Below are 27848 nucleotides of genomic sequence, written 5' to 3'. Positions count from 1 at the left end.
GTGTTGGCCTCATCTAATAGCCCACCGAAAGGACCGCAATCAAGCCTGGCGAATGACGCTTCACTCTTTTTTTTTTTTTTTTGGTTTTGATCGGATTCAATCTTGAGGAAGGTTTGAATTAGGTGAAATTGGGTGTTGTGTTCCACGGCCTGATCATGAATGGTCATAATGACTTAGGTTTTAAATTAGGGTAATTCCGTAATTACACGTAGAAAAATGTATATATGAGGAATTTTGGAGTATGAGAGTGTATTTAGATAAATACCCTATTTTTGGGGTATGGCTGGGACAAATTCCCGCAATTTAAGCCTTTTAAGATAATGGATTCAATTTTACGAAATTTGGTGTTGGCATTTTCTGAAAGTTCACAATATATATATATATATATATATATATATATATATATATATATATATATATATATATATATATATATATATATGTCTACATGACATTCAGCCAAGTAATACTTAGCAATTACAAGTGTTGGACGTCAAGAGGGCCATTCCGTTTTCAGTTTCTGAAAAACATCTCTCGGATTGTGCTACCAGAGTCACCACTCTATTTTATTTCTTTGCAACTGGTGAGTTGAGGACAGCTTCAGATTCACTGTTATGGAGTTTCCATTGTTATATCATGCGTTCTTTCTGCTTGGAATTTGCTTTTTAGTACTATTGGTATCATGTAATCCCGTTATCAAAGTGAATGGAGAATTCAGTTCATCTCCATTCCCCAGAAGTTTCCTTTTTGGAACTGCATCTTCTTCTTATCAGGTTCTTTCTTACGCAACCTCTACAACAGTCAGATTGTTTCAGGTTCTATGGATTATTATTGTATGCTTTCGGTCTTTGCAGTATGAAGGAGCTTTCCTGACTGATGGAAAAGGCCTAAACAACTGGGACAATTTTACCCACAAGCCTGGTCAGAATTTGGGTCAATTATGTTTCACAGCCAGCTTTGATGCTTCATGTTATTTCCATCATTCCCTTTTGCTTTTAAGAAATATTCGAGATAACTTGTTGCAGGAAACATCATGGATGGAAGTAATGGAGATGTTGCTGTGGATCATTACCATCGATATCTGGTAACTCAAATTCATGCTTTGAAATTGAACTTTATTTTTATGCGCCCCTTGATAAAAATAAAAGTAGCTCTCTAATTCTGAGCTGTTAGCTGCTCCTTGGTGTTTGTATTCACAAATAAATTTCTCGCACATTACAAAAAGATTCTTAATTCACATCAACATATACAACTTGGATTTCTCAAAAAGATTCTGTCCAAATTTCTTATTATCTAAGAGGTTTTGTCTGTAAATTAGTTAGCCAAAATTGTGATTCTCTGGCCGCTGACCGATTAGTCAATTTAAATCCAATCTTTTTTCCAATTCCGGCACCAGAGAATACTGGCTAGGACTTGCTCCATGCATTTGCAATCGAATTCTAAACCAGCGGCATAGTTCATATTTTAGCAAAATATATGTGTTTATGAATGTTAGGTGACTTTTGTTTTTTTGTTTTTTAATTTTTAAATCTGAATAGATATAAATTAGTTTTAATTATGAATAGAACTAGATCTCTAAATCTGAATAATATGTTTATTTTTTTTAAATTACTTAAAAATAAATATTGAATTGTTTCTTTTTTAACTTAAAAAATTTAAAAACTAGTACTTTTGCACTTGTGCCCTTACAAATAATAAATGTTAAATAAATAATAAGCATTTCAAAGAGTTTAAAGATATCGTAACATAAATTATCTTCAATTGAATATAATCCTTTATATTCTAAATCAGTATATGTTAATCAATTTTCTTATAATTCATGATATTTTTATATAAAAAATATTCATAAAAATTATGAAGATAAATAATGTTAATTTGAAGAAAATAAAAAAGATAAAAATAATAATAGTCTACCACTATATTATCACAAGTTATAAAGATGAGTAATAATGCTAATTATTAAATTTTATTTAGATAAAGATAAAAATTAATTAATTAGAAAAATATAATTTAGAGAATATCTTTTAATAATATTATTAAGAAAAAAAACTAAAAAAAATTAGTTTAATAATTTAGTTAGCTAATGATTGAAAATTTTTGTTAAGTTAAAAAAATAATAATTTAATGATTTAACTGATTGAGATTAGGTCAAATCAACTTAGTTCTAGAGACGTATGATAGCGGTATAACATCTTATATGAGATTTTATTTGGTAATATGTCAAATGTATTTGAAAGCTTTGGACGCAGACCGCTGATTATGATGTATCCTAGACCTTAGATTTCTATGCTAATTTGATTGAATTATTAGATTATAAGACCTCACTTGTCATTGTATAGTAGCTCTAAATTTGGGTGCATCTCAAGATATATTTCTTCTCTGAATTGGCAATTTTATTTTCTGTCCGCCATTTTTTCTGTTTTGATTCATTTTATGCTCATGTGGTCAGGGGTGGCTTTAGGTATAGGCGAACAAGGCTGTCGCCTAAGGTCTCATATTTTAAGAATGCCTCATTTTTTGAGTATTTCTTTAATAATTTTCTAATTAATAAAATATTTTTAATACGTATTTTAAGAAATCAAAAATTTTATTAGATATCTCTCTATTCTTAATTATTCTATAATTAAGAATTATTTTTTATAAAAAATCTATATTTAGGAACCTTAATTTTAGAGAAATATAATTAATAATATTCTTTAACCTTCATTCCTTTTCAATTATTCAATATTAGCATATTTGAATTTTAATATTTCTTTTAATTTCTATTAAAAACCTCATAATCTCAAGAATTAGTAAATGAAAAAATTAGTAAATGAAAAAAATTTCTTGTTCTCTTCTCTACAAATAAAATTATTATATTCATTGGTTCATTTAAAATAATTAGTTTCTTAAAATATAAAGTCCATTTTTATTTTTGAACATCAACTCATCATTTTAAAATTGTTATATTCTATCATTCTAAACATTCTATCATTCTAAATATTCTATTTGAAAATAATTTTTTTTATTTGTTTGTTTGTTTTTTAACGGTTTTAATGGAATAAAAAAATTAATCTTCTTGACTGTTTTTTAGGTTTTATTTTTTAAATTTTTGATTTTTTTTTATTATTGTTGAAATTCAAGAATTAAAGATAGAATAAATTTTGATCCTCTTTATATGTCTTTGAGTATTAAAATTACAAAATAATAGAGGCCTCATAAAAAAATTTCGCCTAAGACCCCTCAAACTCTAAAGCCGGCCCTGCATGTGGTCACCAGTCAAATAATTTGTAATAATGTGATGATAGTGTCTCCATTCATATTCTGCACGAGAAAAATTCTTTACATGGACCGACAATTGCAAACTGAGCCTAGTGACAATTCTAGGGAAGGGCATTACGTCATATTTTGTGACAAATAATGAGGAAATACAGCGGCTCCTAATTTAAAAGATGGATTGGGGTTTTAGTAGTGAAAATTTTTACAGATATGAAAACTGGTAATTTTGATTTTTGATGATATGATAGAACAGCAAGATTTGGATCTCATGGACTACCTTGGAGTCAACAGCTACCGTTTCTCTATATCATGGGCAAGAGTTTTACCCAGTGAGTCCTTTTAATTCATTGAAAGGAATTAGGGAAGGTAATGGAGAGGGAAGGAGAGGGGACCGGTATCTCCGTACCCATTTCCAATATTCTGTATATATCCCTATATCCTCTCCGTCCCGATTAAAATTGATTGAAGGGATCCATGTCCCCTCCTCAAATAATGAGAGGGAATCTCCGATCCCTGAATAACTAATACGTGTTTAAATTTAAATTCTAAACTTGATTTAATTATATTAAAATAAAATTTTAAACAAAAGTAAGGTTTGATAATATATCTCACACTAATATTAATCCATTACAAAAATCACATTAAAAAATACAAATTATCAGAATAATTATTTTCGTCAATCTTCATAATCCTATAATAAAAAGAAAGTACTTTTATATCAGTAATGAAATAAATGAAATGAGTATAAATACTGAAATTAATATTTTTAATAAAAACATTTACTCTTGCACCTCATGCTTCTCTTGTTCTTCCTCGAGGAATATGACAAATTGAGAGATAATATCAGGTTTCAAATTTAAAATAATAAAAATAATATAAGGAATATGACTCATAATCTAAAACAGTTTTTGACCAAGAATTTTAGAATAAGGTTTGGTTGAATGATAATTCATGACTACAACTAGTTAAGTGGGCTTTTATAACAGATTTGTATAAATATTTTGATATTTGTTATTTATACTAATATTTAATATTTAATATTTAATATTTTATAATTTAAATTTCATTATTCATTTATTAATAATTCTAAAAAAAAATCAAAATTAAAAATTAATACGAGGAAGTGGGGAAATGGGTAGGAGATGGGGATTCTACCTCATCACCGTCCCTTCCCCGAATAAGAAAGTGGGTAAAAAATTATCTGTCTCTTCCCCGAATAAAAAATTAGGTATAAAATTATCCTTATACCCTCTCCAAATAAGAAAAATCCCCAAAGATTCTGTCCCGTGGGAATTTTTGCCATCCCTAAAAGGAATGCATATTCAATTTCCGAATATATCATTAATTTCAGCTTGTTTCTAACTAAGTGTCATCTTCTTAACTTCTAACAAGAGGGAAGATTTGGAGATGTGAATTGGGCTGGCATTGATCATTATAACAAGTTAATCAATGCTCTTCTTCTAAAAGGTATCAACTCTAGTCAAGTGACACAAGTAACGATCATCATAATTCATTAGCATTATCGAAATATAGTTAAGTTCTGACATAAAACTTCCATTGAAATGTTGATTGCTTCTGATTTCAGGGATCCAGCCCTTTGTGACTTTGACTCATTATGACATTCCTCAAGAGCTTGAAGACAGATATGGAGCTTGGCTAAGTCGCGAAGTGCAGTGAGCGGCATTCTCTTATGCTTTTATGGAGTAGACATTAAGGTTTCCGACTAATGCAGATCGTAAATTTTCCAGGGAAGATTTTGAGTATTATGCAGACATTTGCTTCAAATACTTTGGAGACAGGGTGAAATACTGGGCTACCTTTAATGAGCCGAATGTTGTAGTCATTCGAGGCTATCAGTCAGGGATTTACCCTCCATCTCGCTGTTCTGGCTTATTTGGAAACTGCACTAATGGGGATTCAGAGAAAGAGCCTTTTATTGCAGCCCACAACATTATCCTATCCCATGCTGCTGCAGTCAAAATCTACAGAACTAAATACCAGGTACTTTCATGTAAATCATGTCCCAGAACCATTTCGATTATTGTGATAATTGATTAAACGTGATGTCCCGAATATTCAGAAAGAACAAGAAGGTAATATTGGAATTGTTATGAATGTTTTATGGCTTGAACCTATGAGCAATTCCTTAGAAGACAAATTAGCAGCTGAGAGAGCTCAAGCTTTTTATTTGAACTGGTAAGCATTTTCACCACATCTAATATGCTTTAGCGCGACGGTTCTAAAACTTGAATCCTGACTCCAACTAAAAGTAATGCAGGTTCTTGGATCCAATCATATTTGGGAAATATCCCAAGGAAATGTACGAAATTCTTGGATCTAGCTTGCCATCATTCTCGAAAAATGACCTCGAAAAGCTGAAGAATGGATTAGACTTCATCGGCATCAATCATTATACCAGCTTCTATGTAAAAGATTGCATTTTTTCTGTATGTGAGCCGGGGCCAGGAAATTGTAAGACTGAGGGCTCTATATTGCGAACTGCAAAAAGAAATGGCGTCTTGATTGGAGAACCAGTAAGTCGTCTCAGTTGTTACTATTTCAATTGTATAGAGTGTATGCGGCATAATACTCGAGCCTTTTATTAGTGCAGACTGATGTCGACTGGTTATTCGTTTATCCTCAAGGAATGAGTGAAATAGTGACATACATAAAGGAGAGGTACAATAACATTCCAATGTACATCACAGAAAATGGTGAGTAGGAACAAAGATCAAATTGTTGCTTTATTATTTGGTTACACATTTTGTTGATTCTTCAGATGTTACTGTGGTTGGCCGTGAAGGATTTGGCGAGAGGGACAATCCCCATACCTCCATTGAAGATTTACTCAATGATACCAGGAGAGTGAGGTACATGAGCAGCCACTTGGATTCCCTGGCAATAGCAGTGAGGTGTGGCATTACATTTTAAACTCTTTATCTGTTGAATTCTATCTCAAATCTTGATCCCAAATGGTATTTAACTGAGATCAAGATAAACAAACGCTGCAAGCTTTTTGACCATGTTTCTGTTCTCTGCAATCTGAATTAAGACGTATTCTGCCATGTTCAAATTAAAATGGGACTAACAAAATCGAAATCATATAATTTTTTTCCAGAAATGGAGCGGATGTCCGAGGATACTTTGCCTGGTCCTTGCTTGACAATTTCGAGTGGAATGATGGATATACAATAAGGTTTGGACTTCACCATGTTGATTATGCCACACTCAAGAGAACTAAAAGACTATCAGCAAATTGGTACAAGCAGTACATTGCTAAACATATGGCTGGCAAATGGTCCAGTGCGTCCGCATGATCATAAAGTGAAAAATTAATAGAAAAGGAAAAATGAAGAGATCAAGGTTGAACGCCAAGTGAAAGTTTAATTTTAGTGGAAATGGCAGTAGGCCTTCAATGTTGTATAAATTACCCGAAGAGGCAATAGCTGCAGATTTGGCCGATACTCCATATAGTCCTTGGTTCTGTTGTGCTGTGTAAATTAAGTTCAAACTGGTGAGTGGGGCAAATAATTCCCTAGTATGCAAAGTTGCAATGCAAAATATTAGGAGTGTTCGTGGATTGGATTTTGCGGATCGGTCATTAATTCATATCTGATCTACGATTTTATAGATTATAAATTTTTAATCTAATCCAATCCATACGTTTATTGATTGGATGCAGATTTGACCCAACTCATATCTAATTTATTATTTTACTGATTGGTTTGCGGGCTAAAATTTTTGAATCATGTCCTATCAATGAACTAACTAATTAAAAAAAATTAGTATAATAAAATGATTTTACTACTGATCAAATTCAAAATTAAACAAGATTTAAATAAATTATTTAAATAAAGTTAGGAAATACTTTTAAAGTTTTAAAATATAACACACCAAAAAAAAAATCTTATTTGTTTAGATCAGTACATGAAATTAATTGCTTAGGAAGATAATTTTTTTATTTAATTATTTTTATATTATATTATATCGAATAAGATATAATATGATTTTAATGTAACTATATTTTAACTTATTTATTTATTAGTAAGTACAATGTCATATTTATAAGTTTAATTTTTTTATTAAATAAATATTTTAATTTTTTTGCGAATTCACAGATTTTTGCGAATTTACATAAGTGAATCCATATCCAATCCAACAACTTCAGATTTTCAAAATTTTAATCTAATCCAATCCATTAATCCACGGATTGAATTTGAACGGATCAAATAAATTGAGTGGATTGAATTGGATTTTGAACACCCCTACAAAACATTAAGTGCTAGTGTTTAAAATATATTATATATCATGCAGCTTTTGGCTGCTGTTCAAGTAATCTGTGAACTTACAAGAAAGCACAATTCTCTTTCTTCTACGATTTCAAAGATGGCGCTAGAGAATTAATACAGATCCGCAAAATCAGTTGCTCAAACATATTTTTCTTTTTCCTTCTGAACGGCAGAAAACAGAAATTATTAATATGGAGGGCGGCCGAAATTTGAGGGAAAAAAAAAATACAGAGATAATACTCTACTATTGCTGCATTTACTTTTTAGATTGGAGTGGGAATCCTTGGATTAAGAGTGTGGAGTGAGAGTGGGAGTGGGAGTGGGAGTGGGAGTACGAGTAGGGTGTTTACTTAGACTAAATGAAAATATGGATTGTTAATCAGAATCCCAATTATTTGTTTACTTTATCTTGGATTGTGAGTAAATTATTTTAAATTACAATTTTATCCTTATATAAAGAATTATAATTTGTAATTAAAAAATTAATAAAAAATATATTTGGAAAATAAAATAAATATTTTATTATATTTATAAATTAATAATAATTAATAATATTCTTAATTATGTAAATTATAATTTTTTATTAATTTAAATTTAAATTATGTGAATAAAAATTATTAATAATAGCAACACAAATGAAACATTATTATTGATAATATAGTACAAAATTAATATTTTTTTAGAATAAAATATTTATTATTATTAATTAAATAAATAATTAATATTTATTAAAATTAATGTTTAATATTATTAATTTAAATATAATATTTATTTATTTTTATTAAATTTAATAAAATAATATGTTATAATTATTATTTTTAATAAATATGATATTATTTATTTATTTTAATTATGAGGGTAAAAAGAGAAGAGGGGGGAGTGGATTTCCACTCCCACCTCCCCCCATGGGAGTGGGAATCCCACTCCCCACTCCAAAATTAAGTGGGATCCACGGAGTGGGAATCCCACTCCCCCTTAAAAATGGTAAGTAAACACTGGAGTGGGAGGAATCCACACTCCACACTCCACACTCTCACTCCAGAAAGTAAACACTACCTATATGGAGTAATACCATGTAACTAGGGTTGACAAACAGCGGGCCTGGGCCGGACTTTTTCAAGCCCATGTCCAGGCCCTCTGTCAGCTAAGTGTACGTGCCTGGGCCGGGCTCGGGCTTTATTTATTTATTTTAAATTTTTTAAATTATTATAAATTTGAAATAAATTAATGATCAACAAGTTATTAAAATTATAGATAAATTAAAGAAAATGAATATTTCAAATTAAAATAATAAATAAAGCAAATAAAAACTCATAACTTTAATTTTCTTTAATACTAGATTTTCTAATTCAAACGTTCTCTTAATTAATTGACACAAAAGAGAGAATTTAGTATCATAATTTTAGTTTTTTTGAATCATAATTGATTAATAAGTTAAGAATTTAAGTTTTCTTTTTTATTTTTAAATTACTTTTCAATTTTAATTATATTATTCTAATTTATAAAATTAATTTTTTTTTAAAAGTAGTGGGCTTGGGTTTTGTACGGGTTTTTTTTTCTTGGGCTCTTGTCCAGACCCTCATGGATGAGGGCCGGGCCTAAGCCCACGGGCCCGAGTTGGGCCTGAGCTTTTTTGCCACCCCTACGTGTAACAATGAAATTTGAAAAATAAATTGGAATTAGAAAGAAATTAAGAATGGATGCCTAACTCGATAATGACATTGCCCAACACAAGGGTCAAATGGATAATATCACAACGAAAAGTGAAGACAATGTGCAAGAATACAAGCGGTCCTTATTCCGCAATGCAAGAAAACAAATTCTTTGAATTGCTCTCCCACCAACTCTCCTATGTTAAAATAGACAGAAGTAATGCATGTTTAATGAGCAAGCACACTGCTGCCATGAATTTCCCAACAGTGGATACAGCTCTCTTTCTCTTAATGATGCTACTCTCACCTCTCTTCATATCTTGTGATCAAACAACTCTGAAACAAAGCTTGGATCCATCTCCATTTCCTTCCAACTTTCTCTTTGGAACTTCCACCTCCTCATATCAGGTTTGGTTTCTGGTATTCCTACTACCATTTATATTCTTATGTGTTCACACAGTTTCATTCATCATACTTTCCATAATGGAAACAAATATGATAAAATAAAACTTAAGTCAGCCTCACATTCTTTTTCTTTTTCTTAAAAAAAAAAAAAAATTAATTTTACTTTTTGCAGGTCGAAGGTGCTTATTTGAGTGAAGGTAAAGGTTTGAGCAACTGGGATGTTTTTACTCATACACCTGGTAAGAAGAATTCCTCCTTTCCATGATCCAACAGAGTTTTGTGCAATTTTATTTGTAACTTACCTGAACTGCTGCAACATTCCCATGTTTTTTGAAACAAGAAAACCGCTTTTCCTGATTCATTTTGTCTCCAGCAAACCTTCAGCAGGTTCTACACATAAGTTCATTTGCTTCATCATATATTCACAAATTCATTTGACGTAAAGAAAGCTTTATGTGTGGCAGGAAACATAGATGATGGAAGCAGTGGGGATGTAGCCGTGGATCATTATCATCGCTATCTGGTTTTGCCTCCTCCACACCTTTTTTTTTTTTTTCCCTAATTTTGAACAAAATTTAAAAGGGCCCACATTGCACTAAGGAGTTGACAATGTCAAATTAAGGTAGACAATTTGTTTGGGAATATATCACTTTATCAGGATTTTTTATATATCATTTTGTTATCAAGGGTTTTTATAGCTAAACCTGATATTTTAATTGTTATGATTTTACCACAGGTCGTTAAAAGAAATAGAATATTTAATTTTTTTTCTTTGTTAAAAAATTATTTTACCCTTTATTTGAATTTTTTTTAAAAAAATTATCACTGCACCACCTCTTTTTTACATTATATTTATCCAACCACCACAAAATTCTAACATATTTTTTGCACCACCTTTCTTTTTAAATTTGTATCGATTAGCCACTTTTACACTAACACTATTAAATAATTTAAATAAAATGATAAATTTACCCCTAAATAAATTAAAAGATAATTTAATTTTATAAAAACTTTAAAAAATAAAAAATTATAATTATAAAATACCCCTAAATTTAATAAAAAAAAAATCCCAAATAGAGGTGCTCAGCTGATTTTTATTAAATTTAGATTTTGTAAAATTTTAATAATTATTTTTATTAAAAATTATAATTTTGCAATATTTTAATAAAAATAACTGAATTTATTTATTAAAAATTATAATTTTACAAAATTTTATTAAAATAACTGAATTTATTTATTAAAAATAAATCCCAAAATTTTGATAATTTAGGAGATTTTTATTAAATCCCAAAATTTTGTAATTATTTTATAATTATAATTTTTTATTAAAAAATAAAAATTCTAATTTTGGGATTTATTTTTTATTAAATTTAGGGATATTTTTATAATTATAATTTTTTATTTTTAAAACTTTATAAAATAATAATGGTCTTTTAATTTATTTAAGGATAAAAATATCATTTTATTTAAATTATTAAATGGTATTAGTATAAAAGTAGCTAGTTGATACAAATTAAAAAAAAAATAGTATAAAAAATATATTAAAAATTTATAATAATTAGATAAACATAAAATAAAAGAGATGTGATTTAATGATTATTTTTTTCTTATTATTAAATTTAAACAATCTCTATCTTATATGTACGTAACATACATCCTCCTCATATAAATATAAACAGTACATATAAGACCTACGTACAATTCATGTTAGAAAAATGTATCTTATATACAGTTTAAGGTGGAGAATTGAACTGCGAATCTTTTTTCTTTATGTTCAATCAGTCTTTTCTCCTACTTACTTTTTGTTGGATTTTTCTGACAATGATTAATTCATCTGGACTTTATAGAACCTCGTCTGAACATTCATTTATTGCTCACTTTCGAGCCCTTCCCTTCCTTGTAACGCCTATGTATAAGTAGTGTCCAGGTTCCTAGACCCAATCAACTATAATAATAAATTTAATAAAAATAAATAATTATTTTAAGAAAATTATTTTATTTTAGTTGCTCGTTCTTTTAAAATTTGTGTTTAGCTATTTAAATCAATTTAGTAAATACATATTAATTGCAATATTTAATTTAATAATCCTAAATAACTGTAATATTTTATTGAAATATTATCGATTTAACACTAACTTATTGGGAAGTTATCAAATTACTATATGTTTTTTTCCATTATATATCAAATCATCATTATTGTTTAAACTTATCAAATTGAAATATTTTAAATACCCTTACAAGTTAGTCATCATTTTTTAAATATAGTTAACTATTTGATAGTAAAATGATAAAAATAAAAATATTATGTGGTAAAATATTATTGTCAAAAAATCTTAACGATGTGTTAAAAAATATTAGGCGAGCATTTAATAATATCCTAAATCTTTTATAGAAATTAAAGATGATATTTATGAGAAGACACTTCTGTTAGGTGAAATAATATCGTTGACGTGGCCAGCATTAAATGGTTTACTTAGTTTCTTTTCTTCAAAAGTGAATGGCACTCGAGCACTATCATTTGATGTTACTTGGTTAGCCATTGAAAATGAAATCTGCTGCTTTTAGACAAAAAAAAAAAAAAGTCTTTATTTCTCTGATGAATATACATGAACTGTTAAGAGAAAGCCTGTCTGCGATGGACCCATTTCCACGTTATTTATTTTTGTATTACTCATTCAGTGATACTTTGACTGGAGCGAAGGGGAAATAATTTCTTGATCACTTCTCCTTGTTCTTCCCATTTGCTTACCAGCAAATAAATAAAGAGCCTCATCATATGCTATAAATTTATTTCCTCTCAACTTTAAAATTAGATATCTGCCTTACATTAATAGAGTAAAATCTCTTTATAATATTAGTGGGGATAGAAATTTAGGTTGTGTTATAATAAACTTGATTTAGATTATCTCAGTAGATTTCTAATTACAAATATCTAACAGATTTTTTTTCATAATAATATACATATCAATGTTAAAAGGAAGAGCCAATTATAACTACATGATTTCAATCAAGCATCAACCGTACAAATTTCTTGAATATGTGGCCATGTATAGAATGAGATTAATTGTTGAAAATTTCTGAGATGGCTGCATTGATGAAAATAGGAAGACATCGATCTTATGGAATCCCTGGGAGTGAACAGCTATCGCTTCTCAATTTCATGGGCAAGAATTTTACCAAGTACGTTTTCATCCTATTTCTCGTTTGCACGTAAAATGCTGTTGCTAGGAAAGAAAGTAATTTTTTGATACAATTTTAACAGAAGGGAGATTTGGGGACGTCAATTCAGAGGGTATTAACCACTACAACAAGCTCATTGATGCCCTCTTACTGAAAGGTTCACTACAGTCTCCTTTGATATTCACCACATGAAGTCTTGTGTTCTCTTTCTTATTTCCTCAATTCTGCACTTACAGGGATCCAGCCATTTGTGACACTGACTCAATTTGATAGTCCTCAAGAAATTGAAGACAAATACGGAGCCTGGCTAAGCCCTGAATCACAGTGAGAAATTTTCTGTGAGAGCATGATTTTGATTATGCTGCTGGAAATGATCTGATCATGTTAACGGTTCATACATCCCTTTTGTTTTTCCAGGGAGGATTTTGGATATTTTGCAGACATTTGTTTTAAATCTTTCGGAGACCGAGTGAAATACTGGTTCACCATCAATGAGCCAAATATGCAGGTTACCCTTAGTTATCGTTTAGGCTGCCATCCCCCAGCTCATTGCTCGCAGCCATTTGGAAATTGCAGTCAGGGCAATTCAGAGGAGGAGCCTTTTATAGCAGCTCACAATCTCATCTTATCGCATGCAACTGCAGTTGATATATACCGAACCAAATACCAGGTAGTAACACTAAAACCAATATTAGATCGAAACCCTGCTTTCTTTAGTCACCAATTCCAGGGATTAGCAGCTACAATAAACATATTGCAGTGTTAAAAATTAAAAAATATTTAAGTTTTTGGTGTAAGCTTACTGTGTCAGTGAAAGTCCAGAAAGATCAAGGAGGCAGCATTGGCATTATCTTAAACACACTGTGGTTTGAACCCATCAGCAGCTCCACAGCAGACAAGTTAGCTGCTGAAAGAGCTCAATCCTTCTACATGAATTGGTTAGTTCTTTTAACTTCTCAGTCAATCATTTTCCATCAATGAACATGCAGAAGTGCAAACTTATTTTCGTCAATAAGGCTTTCATGAATCTTGGCTCTGATGCAGGTTTCTAGACCCAATAATATATGGGAAATATCCTGCAGAGATGATGAATATTGTAGGTTCCACACTACCAAAATTCTCAAGCAGGGATAAGGAGAAACTGAAGCAGGGCCTGGACTTCATTGGCATCAATCACTACACCAGTACCTACGTCCAAGACTGCATCTTCTCTGCATGCAAACCTGGACCAGGTGCTTCCAAGACGGAAGGATTTTGCCTACAAAATTCACAGAAACACGGTGTCCCCCTTGGCGAACCTGTGAGTACCTAAATTCATCACCATGATAACTGACCTTCCTGATGCATTTACAAGCTGCTGAAGCTTTTGGCTGTGCAGACAACATTATTTTGGCTAAATGTTTACCCGCAAGGAATGTGGAAGATAATAAAATACATTAAAGAAAGATACAAGAACACACCCATGTTCATCACGGAAAATGGTAAGAAAAAATTTCCAGGCCAGCTCATCACAATATTGCCACGTATCTTCTTTAAAATGTATGATATCTTGTAGGATATGGTGAGATTTGCATGCCAAATTCCAGCACTGAAGACTTACTCAATGATGTCAAAAGAGTTGAGTACATGGCTAGCTACTTGGATGCGCTAATAACCGCAGTGAGGTAAGAATGTGGTAACACGAAATGAAATACTATTAAACAATCAGAACAAAAGGGTTATGCATTATTTATGCAGCTCCCAATGCAGTGCAATCTTTTTAATATGTAAACTCACGCAAGTACTACAATGGCCGATTTCCTTTCTTTCGTATTTACACAGAGACGGAGCAGATGTTAGGGGCTATTTTGTCTGGTCCTTGCTGGACTCCTTTGAATGGACCTATGGCTACACAGCAAGGTTCGGCCTTCACCATGTTGATTTTGCAACACTGAAGAGGACTCCTAAGCTGTCAGCGACTTGGTACAAACACTTCATTGCAAAGCATAAGCTAATCAAATCCCAGTCACCAAAGCATACTTCAAAACACCCCCAGTTCTAAGGGTATTCATAATCTTCTCTCCACGTTCATCTCAGACACAATAACAAATTACAAATATGGCCACACACAGCACATCCAGGAAAATGAGAGAATTCATAATTTACAATGTGTGAAGCATTCTAGAGTATAGAGATGTATTCATACTCTACTCTTAATCAAACTGAAAGTTGCTATTCTGAGAAGCAGCTTAACCAATACAGATTTCCATTATTCAATGCAGCATGGACTGCTTGTGGAAACATATAAAAAATCAACGGTTATTCAAAGTGAAGACAATTGCAGGCTGAATCAACTGAATATTTACCATTAATTACTCCAAGGGCAATGCCACAAAGAAGCAATTAAATAAGAAGTCATCAACATTATCATACAAGGGAACGGGTAGTTCCTTAAAACACAATTACGCTTTTCATCACATATCTCAATGGTCACAAATATATAAAGGAGTTATTGTAGGCATAAACCATTCTACTTAATCAGATAGAGAGAGAAACACAGAAACAGTGATAGAGATGGTCTCTGGTAAAATCATGCTTTCATTGCCTTCTTCTACATCAGAATCTGAGTTCTCCAAAAACCACAGGTCATGATCTGTTTTCTCTGCGCAACATTACCAAATTTGCTCCAATTTTAGTTTGTTTCTATGTGGATTCTGTCTTTTGCGAGCTATACCTACATACATAAGATGCATCTTATTTATCAATGAACAATATTTTGAAAAATGCAAACTGAAGTCAGGACTCTAAATATGGTGATATGAGAGACAGACCTCACCTTCAGCTCTGAGAAAATAATGGAGTATCATTGATCTTCATACCCCAGAACCTACATTACACTTACATCTCCACCAAGGAGATCTAGCCTCATAACAGCACTCACCATCATCCCATGAGATATGACATGCTTGCAGACCAATAGCAACACTAGGTTCCATTCCATGCTGTGAAATCCACTCAATCACAGCCATTTCTTTATCATCATCACTTGCGTATTCTTTCTGGCATTTGCCAAAGGGATTAAGCCCAGGGCTGGACAACTGTGCAATGGCAGCTGGCATGTACATCGAGTCACCCACAATCGGTGCACCACAGGCAGCCAGTTGTGCTCGCACCTGATCACAGCCTCAGGTTACATAGGCTTAGAAAAGAGTAGGTTAACATTTAGTTTATTCAATGCCATCCTACTCTCACATCTTATAACATAAAAAACTATGATTGCAGCTGCCATATACAATAAAATGAGAAAAATTGCTTTACAACTCTGACCACCATTTTCAACACAATATTAACATTGATTTATGTCTTCGACCAAAGAACCTGAAAATCAAGCGTATAGAACAAGCTAACTACTTTTTTCAGTTTCCCCCATAAACCCAGTCAAATATTCTGGGTTAATTCATTGAACCCTACACAACGAGGAACTTTCTGCTCTCAAGGTCAAACTTAAATTCAACACAATACTTTAGTAAGCATTAGAAAACAAATTGACAGGGATGTTATCACCTTTTAGACCCAGCTCCAAAGCACAGATTGGCATTTGAAGTAACATTTATGGAAATTCTATAATGCATGACTGACAACTGCAGGATAGATCAAACTTTATAATAACATAAAACCAGCAAAATTAGGTAACAAAAGGACAGATCAATAACCTGATGAGTCCGGCCAGTCAAGAGCTTGATTTTACACTCATATGCATAATCTCTTGATGGCCATCCACAGTCTTCTATAGAATAGGCTTTTCCAACAGTAGCATCTGGCCATGGTACTTTCTTGCATTCCATAACCTCAAGTTGGCATAAGTACCATCCTTTAATAAAATCTGCATGCAATAAAGCTCTTCTATATAATTAATTTCCCATATACAGAGACAAGACAAAAAGTGCTGTCGACCAACTTACAAAAAGAGTACATTATTAAAATTGAACCTACCACATGACAACAGGTATTAGAAAGTTTTTACCGAAAGGATCTAAAGGAGAGAAACACAAATTCAGATATAAGTTCAATTCACTTAAAAGATTAAAAAAAAAAAAGAGGGAGCAGGGGTTGGCGGCACCTAGAATAAGGATGCAATTTGTTTCCCAATTGCTAATGTATCTCTACATAAGATCTAACACCATTTTGTGATCATGATTTGAAAAACTGAGAAAATGGACAAAAAAGAAAGGGAAATATGATGAAAATGTAGCGGCCTACAGTTTCAATTTTTTCTTTTTTTCAAACGAACCTCAAGGCCTACACTTTCAATTTCCATACGCGTTGATACTTCTTCATAAACCTTTGTTTGAACACTTACATGCTACAGGTCTGTCAATCTCAGGGCTAGAGAATGCATGCTTCAAATTTCCAAACCATTTCTCTAATCATCAGGGCAAGGCCGAAGATGGTCTTACCTTCTGAAACAAGTCTTGGGGCAATATTAATAGGACGCATATAGTGAGTCATTATTCCAACTGGCAGAGGAGCAGCAGTAAGAGCAAGATAAAGCTTCTTCACCTTTTTCTCCTAAATAAAAAACAAAATATCATTTCAAAGCAAATGACTTCAGGGTATGAACAGAAAATTAATAACACTTAATAAATATGCTATATCAAAAATATATGGTTTCATCTGCCTCATACTCTATTGACACTGAAGGGGAAGCCCTAATAGAGAAAGACAAGATAAAATTTTCACCTTGCAGCTCCTGAGTTGCTAGACTATAGGCCCGTTTAGGACAGCTGCGCCAAACCTGTATTTTAGGAGAAAATCTCTCCTATAATGTAGGTTTGGCAGCAGCTGTCCTAAACAGGACTTAAGCTTTTGCAAAATAAGCTGTATAAATAATCAAATCTAAGAATTGGAATTAAAAAGTTACTCTGATTTTTCTGTGGAAAATTGAGCAGTACTCCTGAGTCCGGGCTAACACAACACTACAGAAGAATTATTAGTCATTATTACTTTGTGTACCAATACCAATAATATTTTTGTGTTCAATAATAAACAAAAAAATGTATTTATTGAAAAAGTCCACATGAAAAATGGGAAAAAAAGAGAAAAAACTATATTCTAATGACATTAAGAGCTACTATGCTAATGTTGTAAAATAGCAATACCAGCCCTCTGTGCAATTATCAATCTGATGGGTGGTCCTCAGAGGAGTAGTTAATCCCAAGGCACGAGAGGCAAATGTTGCACAACTTTCTTCTATGTTGTCTGTGGTTCCTCCCACCTAACCAATGTTCACAAGGAATAATTAGACACCACAAACAAAAGCTGACTAGTCAGAAAAGCATTTGGAAATGTACCAAATAAAATATATCAAGAGGAAAAGGTACAGCATGGTCAACAGCATAAACAGGCAGAGGGCTGCTGACTCTAGCTCAAAACAGGACAATTTTCTCCTAAGATAAGAGTAATAATTAACTACTAAAGCGCATTGCGAACAACTTATCACATCTTACATGCTGAAATCAGCAAATAAAGAAAATGAGATCTTAATTGATGAATTACATACAGATGTCCCAGCCGGTTTGTCCAAAACCACATGGGATTCAGTCACTGCTATGATTCTCGAATTCCAGTCAATGTCATAGCACCTGAACAAAATTCAAAGGTATTTTATATTGCTTGTCAGAAATCATAGTAAACATCAGTCAAAACTTGTGTTCCACCTTGGGAATCGTTTTGGGTGTACATGCACACGCAAGTATGTTCCGGCTTCAACAATCTGGTCCACATGAGTTATACGAAACGTTTTTTGTGCTTCTCGTACTGTCTTTCCTTTGATAGAAGATCTTTTACTGAGAACTGATGGATCCGTAACTTCTTTAAATACCCTCATCTGCTCAGGAGTTGCAGTTAGAGGAGGTTTTGGACATACAAGGGCATAATAAACAGCTCCAAAATGGATAAGATCTGCAACAAACCTTCAAAGAATGAAATGATGTATATATATCACTCCATTCTCCTTAAAATCAGATAACTTTGGAAATACAACATACGATACTTGAACCATCAATCAAAAACCTATAAATTTCAAACAGAGGAGCACTCACAGAGGGGGAAGATTCAGTTCTCTACAGATATATTCTAGAACAGGCCCTCCTTCTGAAACAACTAAATGTTCAACTCTTGGTGGACAGTTCTGTGAGGGGCATGGAAGCAAGCGATGATATTCAGGATAGCTGAAATATAAAAATACCAAAAGTCACGAAGCTTGATGATTAGGTGTCATTAAATAAAAGAAACATAGGGAAGAAGAGCTGCCCACTTAGCAGGAATAATGATAACAGATCAGAAATAGAAAAACAAAGCTTAATAGGTTAATATTCCCTGCATCCAACAAGATAAAATGCTGCACAGAATTAAAATTTACAACATTATAAGTTCCATGAAACTAAAATTTAAAAGAACAACCAGAAAAATAAGCGCACCAATTTTCAATTTTACAGCACCCACAAACTGGAATTTTCTTTTAGTAAAAGACTGAGATTCAAGGATTTATTCTCTTTCACTTTCGCTTCCTCAATTATTGGAGCTTCCAACAAAAGTGCAAGCTCAATCTGCCATACTTTAGCTTGAAGTTCAAATTGAAAACCAGAGTTTTAGGAGGAAAAATCCATAAAAATTACATTCAGACACCCTAAAAAGTATTGCCGTGTATTTATAATTTATTCAGCACCCACCAACAAAATGTGGGAGACCAAATCAAAAGAAAAAAAAAATCTTTCAGAATAAGACAAAAAACAAAAGCTGAAATCATCTGCACCCATTTGAAAACAACAGCAGACAAAACTTAAGGAGTAGGCATTAAATTCCAACTTTTTTTCCTTCCTTTTCCCCAACTTTCTCAGCAACCAAACAAAGAACAAGTTAAAAAGTTTACAAAATTTTTATTTGTCCCAGTAGCCGCCTTATTTTCAACGAGTACGAGCTTAACTTAGAGAGACAGCCAAGTGGCAAAAATGGGAAAAAAAAAAGGGATTTCGAGAATACCCATAAGACGAAGGAGTTGTGGCAGCAGCAATAGCGGCTGTGTCTGTGTGAGTGAATACATGTCGTTTCCAGGATTCGCAAACAAAATTTCTGTTACTTGAAGAGAAAGATAAAACAACATTGCTCTTATAGATATTTCTATGACAAGATGCGTGTGTTGATGCTAACGTGCGCAGGAGGGATACCGGTGCACCCAAACTCCGGCCATTGTTTGTGAAGATCGAAGAGAAGCTCACTGAGCTCATCTTTCCCGGGATCCCGTTCCGCCGTTGCTTTGTTTCAAGGTTTCGCTTTTGTTACTTTTGAGGTTAAAAATTAGTAAATAAATATCGATCCGGGTTCTCATTGGGCCGAGAATGGGCAAGGTCAACATGGGCTTTGCCAGTTTGGCCCGCCTAGAACTCGCAGATTTAAGTCTGAATTAAATAGTCACAGATGCGTCGAAAGGAAGCAATGTAATTAATCCACGAGCGGAGGTGATTTTTCATCCCTCAACATATCTCATCACCTCTATTTTTTATTTTTATTTTTATCATAGGAGCCCTACTTCTAAATTAATCCTACGACAAAAAATTAAAAATAATTTCTTTCTCTGAATATATCTCATCTAATTCCCACTTTTATCTTTATTACATTTTTTATCCTTTTTTTTTAATACCCGATCAAATGAAACTAAAAAATATGCTCATGTTAAAGATATTTCTTCTAAAGAGTATTTTTTAAAAAACAATTATCATAGAAATCATTCATTATTTAATCAGTGACGTGAATTAAAATGTAAATTGGAAAAAAAATAAAAAATAAAAGTTAACAACCTTCAAAGCAAGCAACTCAGCTCGCAAGTGTCACGGCCCAAGCCTCCAACATGGCCTGGCCCATGGATGATTCTAGCGAGGGATCCGAGCGGGCCGGGACACAAGGCATGGTTAGCGTTCAGCCTCTTTCCATCACAGAGCATGATATCATCTTGAGCATTTAGACAAACTCCGCCGGCACTGGTAAATTCATCACGCTAACATGTGATGAATCAAATTCAGTTTATGAAGAAAGTTTTTTAGAAATTACTTAAAGGGGCCATCATGGTGACGTTTGATCAAAATTGAGAAGTCCTTTTTGTTTGTCGAAATTACATATCTCTTCCCCCCCCCCCCCCCCCCCCCACCATCCTTTTTAAACACGTTGAAATGAAAGTAAAACGGAGCCAAAATACCCTCTAGTTGAGATCCCATGGAAAACAAACACAGGCAAGGACACAATGAATTAATCCATCAATATATAAAATGTAATAGGAAGCTAATTACATAAGTCTTAGTAATTAGCATTAGCTAGCTTGTTAATTATTAAGTTTCATAATGGTAAATTACCTCTACTAATGTAATAATGGTTCACTGGGTACTAAATTTCGTGTGATATAAATTACCTTTAAATTAAAAAATTGGATATGTTGGAACCACTTTAAAGTACAACACATTTTTATAATTACATAATTGAAAGTTATAACGCGTGTAGCTGTGATTTATATTATACTTTGGAGCAGCTCTAAAGTAACTATTGACTTAAATTAAAATTATAAAGTTTACTTATCTAATTTAATTTCGTTTGTGATTGAGACTTGAGAGGTAACATTGCAGCCTTAAATTAAAATTATGAAGCTTACCTGCCTGGTTTAATTTCGTTTGTGGTTGAGACTTGAGAGCGAGGTAACATTGCAGCATTAATTATAATTAGTTAGGCTACCTACATTGGAGCTGATAATGATGAAGAGACCAGCACCTCGTGATTCAATTGAAACGTGCCGCGCATGGGCGGACCTAGTGTAGACCCTCCTGAGCTTTGAAATTTATTTGAATATATAATAATTGGTCCATTTAAAAGTTTAAAGTTTCTTCTAAACTTTTAAATTTTCAAATTTTCCTTTGAAAATATTTTATATGTTTGGCTCATTTTTTAGTTTGTTTTATATATACTAGACTTGAAAGGAGTGTTTAAGTGATGATTTAATTGATTGACATAATTGTCATCTTATAACTTTAAATTTTCAAAAATATCAAGGCAAAAGTCATTGATTTTTAGCTTTTTAATTAGTCAACCAGTTTCATCACTCTTTCAAAAATAAAATTGCACGGTCTTTTTATCACATTCAAATAAAAAAACGAATGAAGTATTAAGATTTTCTCATATGAATTAAACACGACTAGTTGAGATAGAGTTATTTGTTGATCAACTAAATTTCTTACTATTTGTGGTAACCTTTTTTTTTCCTCAAATAATTATTCTAATTTAAGTCATTGCATGAAAACAACAAAATTTCAAATTGTTGATTAAGTTGATAATGAAATTATTATAGTATGTATTTTTTTTTTAAACTGAAAATGAGTCGAGGATAGTTATAAATGTGTTGAAAATTATTAATTTAATGAAGTTCAATAATTTGGCACTTGTTGTTTTTGTTTGAATTTTTTTCGGTGTATAAAATCATTTGGTATCCAAGGATTACATTGAGCCCCGACTAATTCAGATTCGAGTTTAATAGGATCACTAGGGCGGTAAAACTCTCCCAACAAGTATTTAATACAATTGTATTTCCAAGTTTCGAACCGAATACCTTAGTTATGTTAAAACAGCCTCATACAGGCTTATATACGAGCTTGTTAGTGAATTTTTTTTTTTAATTGTATTGTTCTAAGTCTCTCCTAGATAAAATTTATGGGTCCGCCACTAGTACCACGTATGTATAGAAGAATTCTTGAAGTTGAAGGCCAACCATTATTTATAACACAACTAGCAAGGCAGTTCAAAGGTAAAAAATGACATCCGATTGAGAAACCTGTTGAGCCTTTACACCATGACATGCCTTCTATTTCAATCAAAACACAAACAAAGGATACAATGGAAGGGGATATTACGCAAAGACTTTGATTTCTCTGAGATTTAAACATACATATAGAACATTAAATAAATTTAATTAATTAATTAATTAAACGTCAGAGATGATAGATATCCCATAAGAGATAAATTCTAGAATACATCTGTTATACCATGTCAGTCATATAACAAGCAAATAATATCATGACATATGTGCATTTATTTTCTAAACCATCATACAAGTGGTGGTTGCATAAAATTCAATTACATATGTCATACATACATCAATTGATTGTAATACAACAGATGTATTCTAGAATCCCCCCCCCCCCCCCCCCCACACAAAATTCTTTTCTAAAGTTCACCGCCCAATCCATTTGTAGCTTTAAAATTATTTTCTCTCGAGCGCAATGTGGCAAACTCCAAGATGCTTTAGCTGGGTCTCTTTACAATAATGCTAATTTAAAGATTGTCTAGAGAAGACAGTAGAACTATAAATTAATTCATCTGGGGGTGATGAGATTGTCAAATTTGCTGAAATTTACATTTAACTATATGAAAACAAATCCTGGCCAGCAGCAAATTAATAATTAAACTAGTGCTCGTTATTTCATACATGATCTCCCTAGAATAGATAGTTCCAACATGGATCATCCACACAGAGTCTCTCTGTTTATAATTAAATGGTTTGAATCCCCACAAAATCTCTATTCAAAATTAGAACTAATAATTTTATAATTCGCTACAAAATCTCTATTTAACACTACAATGAATTAAATTATATTATTGAAAGGTTGTATATCCCTTTTAAGTTTTAAAACATCACTTTTAAGTTTTAAAATTCAAAAATGTGAATGTGAGTGAATTTAGTACTTAATTATAACAAGTTTCAATTGGGTTAAAGAGGTTATTTTTTAAAGGAAAAATATCCACCGTCCACCCGTTTTTTTCAACTTTTTCAAAAATACACAATTCTTTTTTTTTTTTGCTAGAATCCACCTAAAGTTACATTTTATTTCACTTTTCCACTTCCGTTTGGAATCCGTTAAGAAAACTAACGGAAACTTAAAAAAAATGACCATTTTACCCCCAAAACGAAAATTACAATTTCACTCTAAAATATGCCAAAAATAATCAAATTTAATGATGAACATCATTATTGGTACGTTAATGAAGTACAAAAAAATCTGAATTACTAGAGATTATAACTCAATGAATAATAAAACTCTACTTATCTTAAATTCAATTGATAGTTTGCGAGATTGAGCTATTTTTAATACTACTGTTATAATTTAGCATTTTAATTACAGACATATTTAAAAAAAAAACCATGCATTTGATGGTTGTAGAATTAATTTCTTTATTAACCGATGAGAAAAATAATTAGATTTAATCTGATTATTTTTGGTAATTTTTAAGGTGAAATTGTAATTTTTATTTTGGGGGGTAAAATGGTCATTTTTTTAAGTTTCCATTAGTTTTCTTAACGGATTCCAAACGGAAGTGGAAAAGTGAAATAAAATGTAACTTTAGGTGGATTCTAGCAAAAAAAAAAAAAGAATTGTGTATTTTTGAAAATGTTGAAAAAAACGGGTGGACGGTGGATATTTTTCCTTTTTGAAATAGTTTATGAAATTTAATATTATTTACTTATTTTCTCTCTCTAAATTCATTCCACATTCATTCCATACTTGGGATCTTCAGTTGGACCCAATATATTATGCTGGCCAAGATATCAAACACGAGTAGAGCGTGTAGACTCCTTTGCCGATACAACAAGAAGTCAAGAACCCAATAAACACACAATTTTAAGTCTCCTCTAACAATCACATTTGGAATTACCTCAAAACTTTCTTCAAATCCCGCCCCTTAATTTGGAAGAAACTACTCCGTTGTCGGAGTGTCGGGAAAATTTTACCGAACATTTTATGGTCCAATAAATCTCCTTTAATCTCTAGGGTTGGGATCAACTACTTGATTAGTTCTTAATTATATTATGAGTTTACAGAAATATGGCATACAACAGAAGGTCCATATTATAAATGATCTTGAGTATTAGGTTAATGGCAAATGAATTGATTAATTTATAAGATCTAGAAAATTATTTTTATTTGATCTAATTACCTGTCCCTGGCCAATTTGAATAAGTCAGAGACCATCTAAAATGAGCATATATATTTCATCTTTTAGATTGCAGCACAAGCCATGCAACAACGTACTAATTAAAATTTTATGCCTTCATTGATCTGAAGCCTATTTTCAATAATTTTAACCTTCCCCCACCTTATTGGGACTGCTACAAATCCCCCCACGACAACTCTAACGCAAGACCTCATAGTGGGTACTTTTCCAAGTGCTGCTCCAACGATTCCCAACATCACCATCGACAAAGTTGCTGCAACCAAGGCAATGGAAGACCTCAAATGATGATCTTTTATAAACCCAGCTGCAAGCATAGGCACTTTGCCCCAAAACAAAAAAGCGAGCGATGATGCCACGGCTATCTGAATTGCACTAGGAACCGCCGTCCTCTGATCAACGGAGCGTTCCATTTTGAAGTCCCTTTCCGCTTGAAAGTTGATTGTATCAACTTGAGTGTGAACAGACACCAATACTGAAGTTGCAATTCTCATGGCCCCGGCAATTAAAGCCAAGTGTCCCTGAGATTAGCATGATCTTCATTTCATTTGTAGTAGAATTATTATGTGTAGCTTTTTCTACTCCCATGAGCCATAATATTGTCAAAGGCTCAAAGTTAACCCTTCAACGCCTGCTAGGACAACAGCTATGAGCCATTGTGCCCTCTGAGAGTAGTCAAAACACTTCTCTCGAGGCCCCATATAAGAAATTGATTATATTTAATTAGTAGTATAAAAAAAAAAGCACAATGGATTGACTACAGCAAGTTAAGCTGTCGTTTCATAATAGCAATGGGAGGGTATTTAATAATGAACGATAATGGCACATTTGTTACAGAATTTCATGTCGGTTTCTTCAGTCTATAAGCTTTACCTAATTTTGCGATTGGGCCCAAAATTGGGTTGATGAGACATTAGCATAAAACAGTACTTGCTGCTGCAAAGTGCATTGACGCAATCGGTGCACACAACATGTGCAAATTAAGAAAGACACTGCGTGTAACCCATGAATCAATATCATGTACCATTCAATTAAGACGTTGTAAGTATTGATTACATTCACCAAAATCTGATAAACCATATATCATTAACCTTCTTTGAAGGTAATCCGCGTATACTACTAGAAAGTTAAATTATGATCACTACTTACATATGATGAGGCATTTCATTTGGACTGTTGTCACAATGTCCGCCAGGCAAACGATAATCTTGACGCTGTGATAACAATTCCTGATGAGGTGATGATCACAGATCGCTCTTGCCACCATTTACGGGCTAGGCAAGCGAACCGAATGCAAGTCAAGTATTATTTTCCATTTCAGTCATATCAAAATAACTTATAGTTCATGGAATATCTTTTTCTTGCCGGTTCTTGACTCGGTCAGAATTTTTCTTTCTGACATTTTACAGTTTGCGTAATTTGTCTTGACTCGGTCAAAATAATTTGTCTTTTTTTGTTTGTTGACTGGGAGGAATATCATGGATTTACAGTTTGAGTTTTTTTTTTTTAATTTTTTAAAATTGCTATACGACGTAAGGCAATTCTAGACTTTAATTCTAAATTTGATCTTAATTTTGAAAAGTGTTTGATATGATTTTTTGTTCATTTTTTGTGCTGAAAACCAATGATATTATAAGAAAATCTAAGCACAAAGCTCAACTCAACATTGAATCTAAATCCCTAATATAACACCCGTAATTATCCTCTAATTAAGAATAGCTCAATTAGTCGATATCTAGTATGAAGGCAAAAAGTTACAATTTCAAGTCCAAGGAGATACATTTGCAGAGGAATGAGATACAATGTAACTATTAATTAATTTTTTTTTTTTTTTAAAGTTAAGACTAGGTCATGTAGTTTTTGTAGATTTGTAGTTGTAAAAATTGTAGAATTCTAAATATGATATATTAAGAGAGAGAGAGAGAGAGAGAGATTAAGCCGTCGCGTCAATTACTAACTGTAATGGAAAATTTATTTGTGATGGCATACAACTTCTGCAACGTAAATGCCATTATCCATATATGGTGATAATTGAGCTATGGATGATTTAATCTGTGTGATTACCAAACAGCCCAAGCCTGTCATCATAAACGAACATAAGATTAGGAGGGATTATAATTATCTTATCCTCCACGCTAGCGGCTACGTACATATTTACCAAACTGAATTTAGCGAAGCCGAAGTGTGAAATTAAACTACTTGGAGAGAGTGGTCACCAATATTGCCGGCCATTTCTGTAGCTTGCTAACTTTTTCATGCTTATATGACCAAAAATAAATTAACGAAATTTCGCCATCCGAATCGTGCGTGTAATAAAATCAATATCATTTGCTACTTCAAACATTAACTAGTGATGAATTGACCATGATCATCGTCAAGAATAGCGTTGGTTATTATTGTGTCGTTTTACTAATTAATACAAGCTCCTCATATTTGCTAAAAACGTGACTCTCGCTTTATTCGTTCCCCTCACTTTTTCTGCTAACTAATTAAGCAAGCAAGACCATGCACCTCTTTAAGTTTGGCAGGTGAGATCTGTGAAGCCAGCCTATAACATTATTATAGATGTTTTATATATTTATTTATTTATTTATCTGCAACCTGCTTCTCTCCACTAACAAATAACTTCAGCCCAATAGCTGTCACATTAATTGGAAATGAGAGGCATCCTAATAAGCAGAGAAATGGCATTTCACTATCTCAAGAGTAGGGTTCAATACACGGATGATGTATGTGTGCATATAGCTAAGCCCTTGGGATGATTCAAATTCACAAGATAATCAAATCTGGTACGAAGCGAGAAAGTAGTTGATTCATGATTCATCACACCTAACAAATTTAAGACCGCTTATTTTATTTTATTTTTTCACAATCACAATCCTAAATTTAAAAAAAAAAAAATGTTCCCTCATTAAGACATGTCCTCAGTACTAATTAATGCCCACAGCCCCCACATGGACCTCAAAAAAACACAGCATTGCTGACAATAGGATGTAAATCCCGGTTCTATCAAATTTTATTGGCCGAAATGGGAAACACA

At 32.4% G+C, this 27848-nt stretch overlaps 3 protein-coding genes and 1 non-coding gene across 10 annotated transcripts; 2 read left to right on the top strand and 2 right to left on the bottom strand.

Annotated features, from left to right (window-relative positions):
* The first annotated feature begins 481 nt into the window (after window positions 1-481).
* On the top strand, window positions 482-6890 carry LOC102607393 (beta-glucosidase 47). Its single transcript, XM_052434560.1, has 12 exons — window positions 482-773; window positions 855-921; window positions 1026-1084; window positions 3512-3587; window positions 4651-4725; window positions 4844-4931; window positions 5007-5259; window positions 5339-5454; window positions 5537-5792; window positions 5870-5972; window positions 6062-6170; window positions 6377-6890. Exons 1-12 carry the CDS (start codon window positions 615-617, stop codon window positions 6573-6575), a joined length of 1560 nt encoding a protein of 519 aa, XP_052290520.1. The 5' UTR covers window positions 482-614; the 3' UTR covers window positions 6576-6890.
* A 2447-nt stretch (window positions 6891-9337) lies between these two features.
* Window positions 9338-15040, top strand: LOC102608376 (beta-glucosidase 46-like). Of its 3 annotated transcripts, none has more exons than XM_052434559.1 (12): window positions 9338-9607; window positions 9777-9843; window positions 10050-10127; window positions 12709-12784; window positions 12867-12941; window positions 13021-13108; window positions 13202-13454; window positions 13583-13722; window positions 13829-14084; window positions 14163-14265; window positions 14340-14448; window positions 14606-15040. In XM_052434559.1, the coding sequence occupies exons 2-12, from the start codon at window positions 9823-9825 to the stop codon at window positions 14823-14825; spliced, it is 1419 nt and encodes a 472-aa protein (XP_052290519.1). In that variant the 5' UTR covers window positions 9338-9607; window positions 9777-9822; the 3' UTR covers window positions 14826-15040. The 3 variants fall into 3 exon arrangements, with proteins under 3 accessions (XP_052290519.1, XP_024951467.2, XP_006468004.3); XM_025095699.2 differs by having other exon boundaries at window positions 9339-9607; window positions 10069-10127; XM_006467941.4 differs by having other exon boundaries at window positions 9340-9607; window positions 10069-10127; window positions 13607-13722.
* Window positions 15041-15109: 69 nt separating this feature from the next.
* LOC102607892 (RNA pseudouridine synthase 6, chloroplastic) lies at window positions 15110-20114 on the bottom strand. Of its 5 annotated transcripts, XM_025095701.2 has the most exons (11): window positions 19805-20113; window positions 18865-18993; window positions 18736-18766; window positions 18481-18650; window positions 18324-18405; window positions 17923-18038; window positions 17685-17739; window positions 17221-17332; window positions 16477-16646; window positions 15600-15936; window positions 15110-15497 (listed from the first exon to the last, which is right to left on the bottom strand). In XM_025095701.2, the coding sequence occupies exons 1-10, from the start codon at window positions 20047-20049 to the stop codon at window positions 15637-15639; spliced, it is 1410 nt and encodes a 469-aa protein (XP_024951469.2). In that variant the 5' UTR covers window positions 20050-20113; the 3' UTR covers window positions 15110-15497; window positions 15600-15636. The 5 variants fall into 5 exon arrangements, with proteins under 5 accessions (XP_024951469.2, XP_006468003.2, XP_006468002.2 ...); XM_006467940.4 differs by lacking the exon at window positions 18736-18766 and having other exon boundaries at window positions 15595-15936; window positions 18481-18735; XM_006467939.4 differs by lacking the exon at window positions 18736-18766 and having other exon boundaries at window positions 18481-18735; window positions 19805-20112.
* MIR12106 (microRNA MIR12106) lies at window positions 17527-17626 on the bottom strand. The gene is given in 1 exon segment (NR_161555.1): window positions 17527-17626. It is a non-coding gene; the product is annotated as a microRNA MIR12106 (primary transcript).
* Window positions 20115-27848: the final 7734 nt, after the last annotated feature.

This window comes from Citrus sinensis, chromosome 2 (assembly GCF_022201045.2).
Source record: "Citrus sinensis cultivar Valencia sweet orange chromosome 2, DVS_A1.0, whole genome shotgun sequence".
Taxonomy (NCBI): Eukaryota; Viridiplantae; Streptophyta; class Magnoliopsida; order Sapindales; family Rutaceae; genus Citrus; species Citrus sinensis.
Note: the sequence above shows the minus strand (reverse complement) of the source record. Positions and strands in the feature narration are given on the sequence as shown.

Coding starts and splice junctions, on each gene's coding strand:
- LOC102607393 (XM_052434560.1), top strand. CDS start 615: ATGGAGTTTCCATTGTTATATCATGCGTTCTTTCTGCTTGGAATTTGC. Junction 5,455..5,536: donor CAAGCTTTTTATTTGAACTG/GTAAGCATTTTC, acceptor AAAGTAATGCAG/GTTCTTGGATCCAATCATAT. Junction 5,973..6,061: donor AATGTACATCACAGAAAATG/GTGAGTAGGAAC, acceptor TTGGCCGTGAAG/GATTTGGCGAGAGGGACAAT.
- LOC102608376 (XM_025095699.2), top strand. CDS start 9,353: ATGCAAGAAAACAAATTCTTTGAATTGCTCTCCCACCAACTCTCCTAT. Junction 12,942..13,020: donor TGATGCCCTCTTACTGAAAG/GTTCACTACAGT, acceptor CTGCACTTACAG/GGATCCAGCCATTTGTGACA. Junction 13,723..13,828: donor CAATCCTTCTACATGAATTG/GTTAGTTCTTTT, acceptor GCTCTGATGCAG/GTTTCTAGACCCAATAATAT.
- LOC102607892 (XM_006467940.4), bottom strand. CDS start 20,049: ATGAGCTCAGTGAGCTTCTCTTCGATCTTCACAAACAATGGCCGGAGT. Junction 17,740..17,922: donor GATAATTGCACAGAGGGCTG/GTATTGCTATTT, acceptor ATTCTTCTGTAG/TGTTGTGTTAGCCCGGACTC. Junction 16,647..17,220: donor CCCAAGACTTGTTTCAGAAG/GTAAGACCATCT, acceptor TATTGCATGCAG/ATTTTATTAAAGGATGGTAC.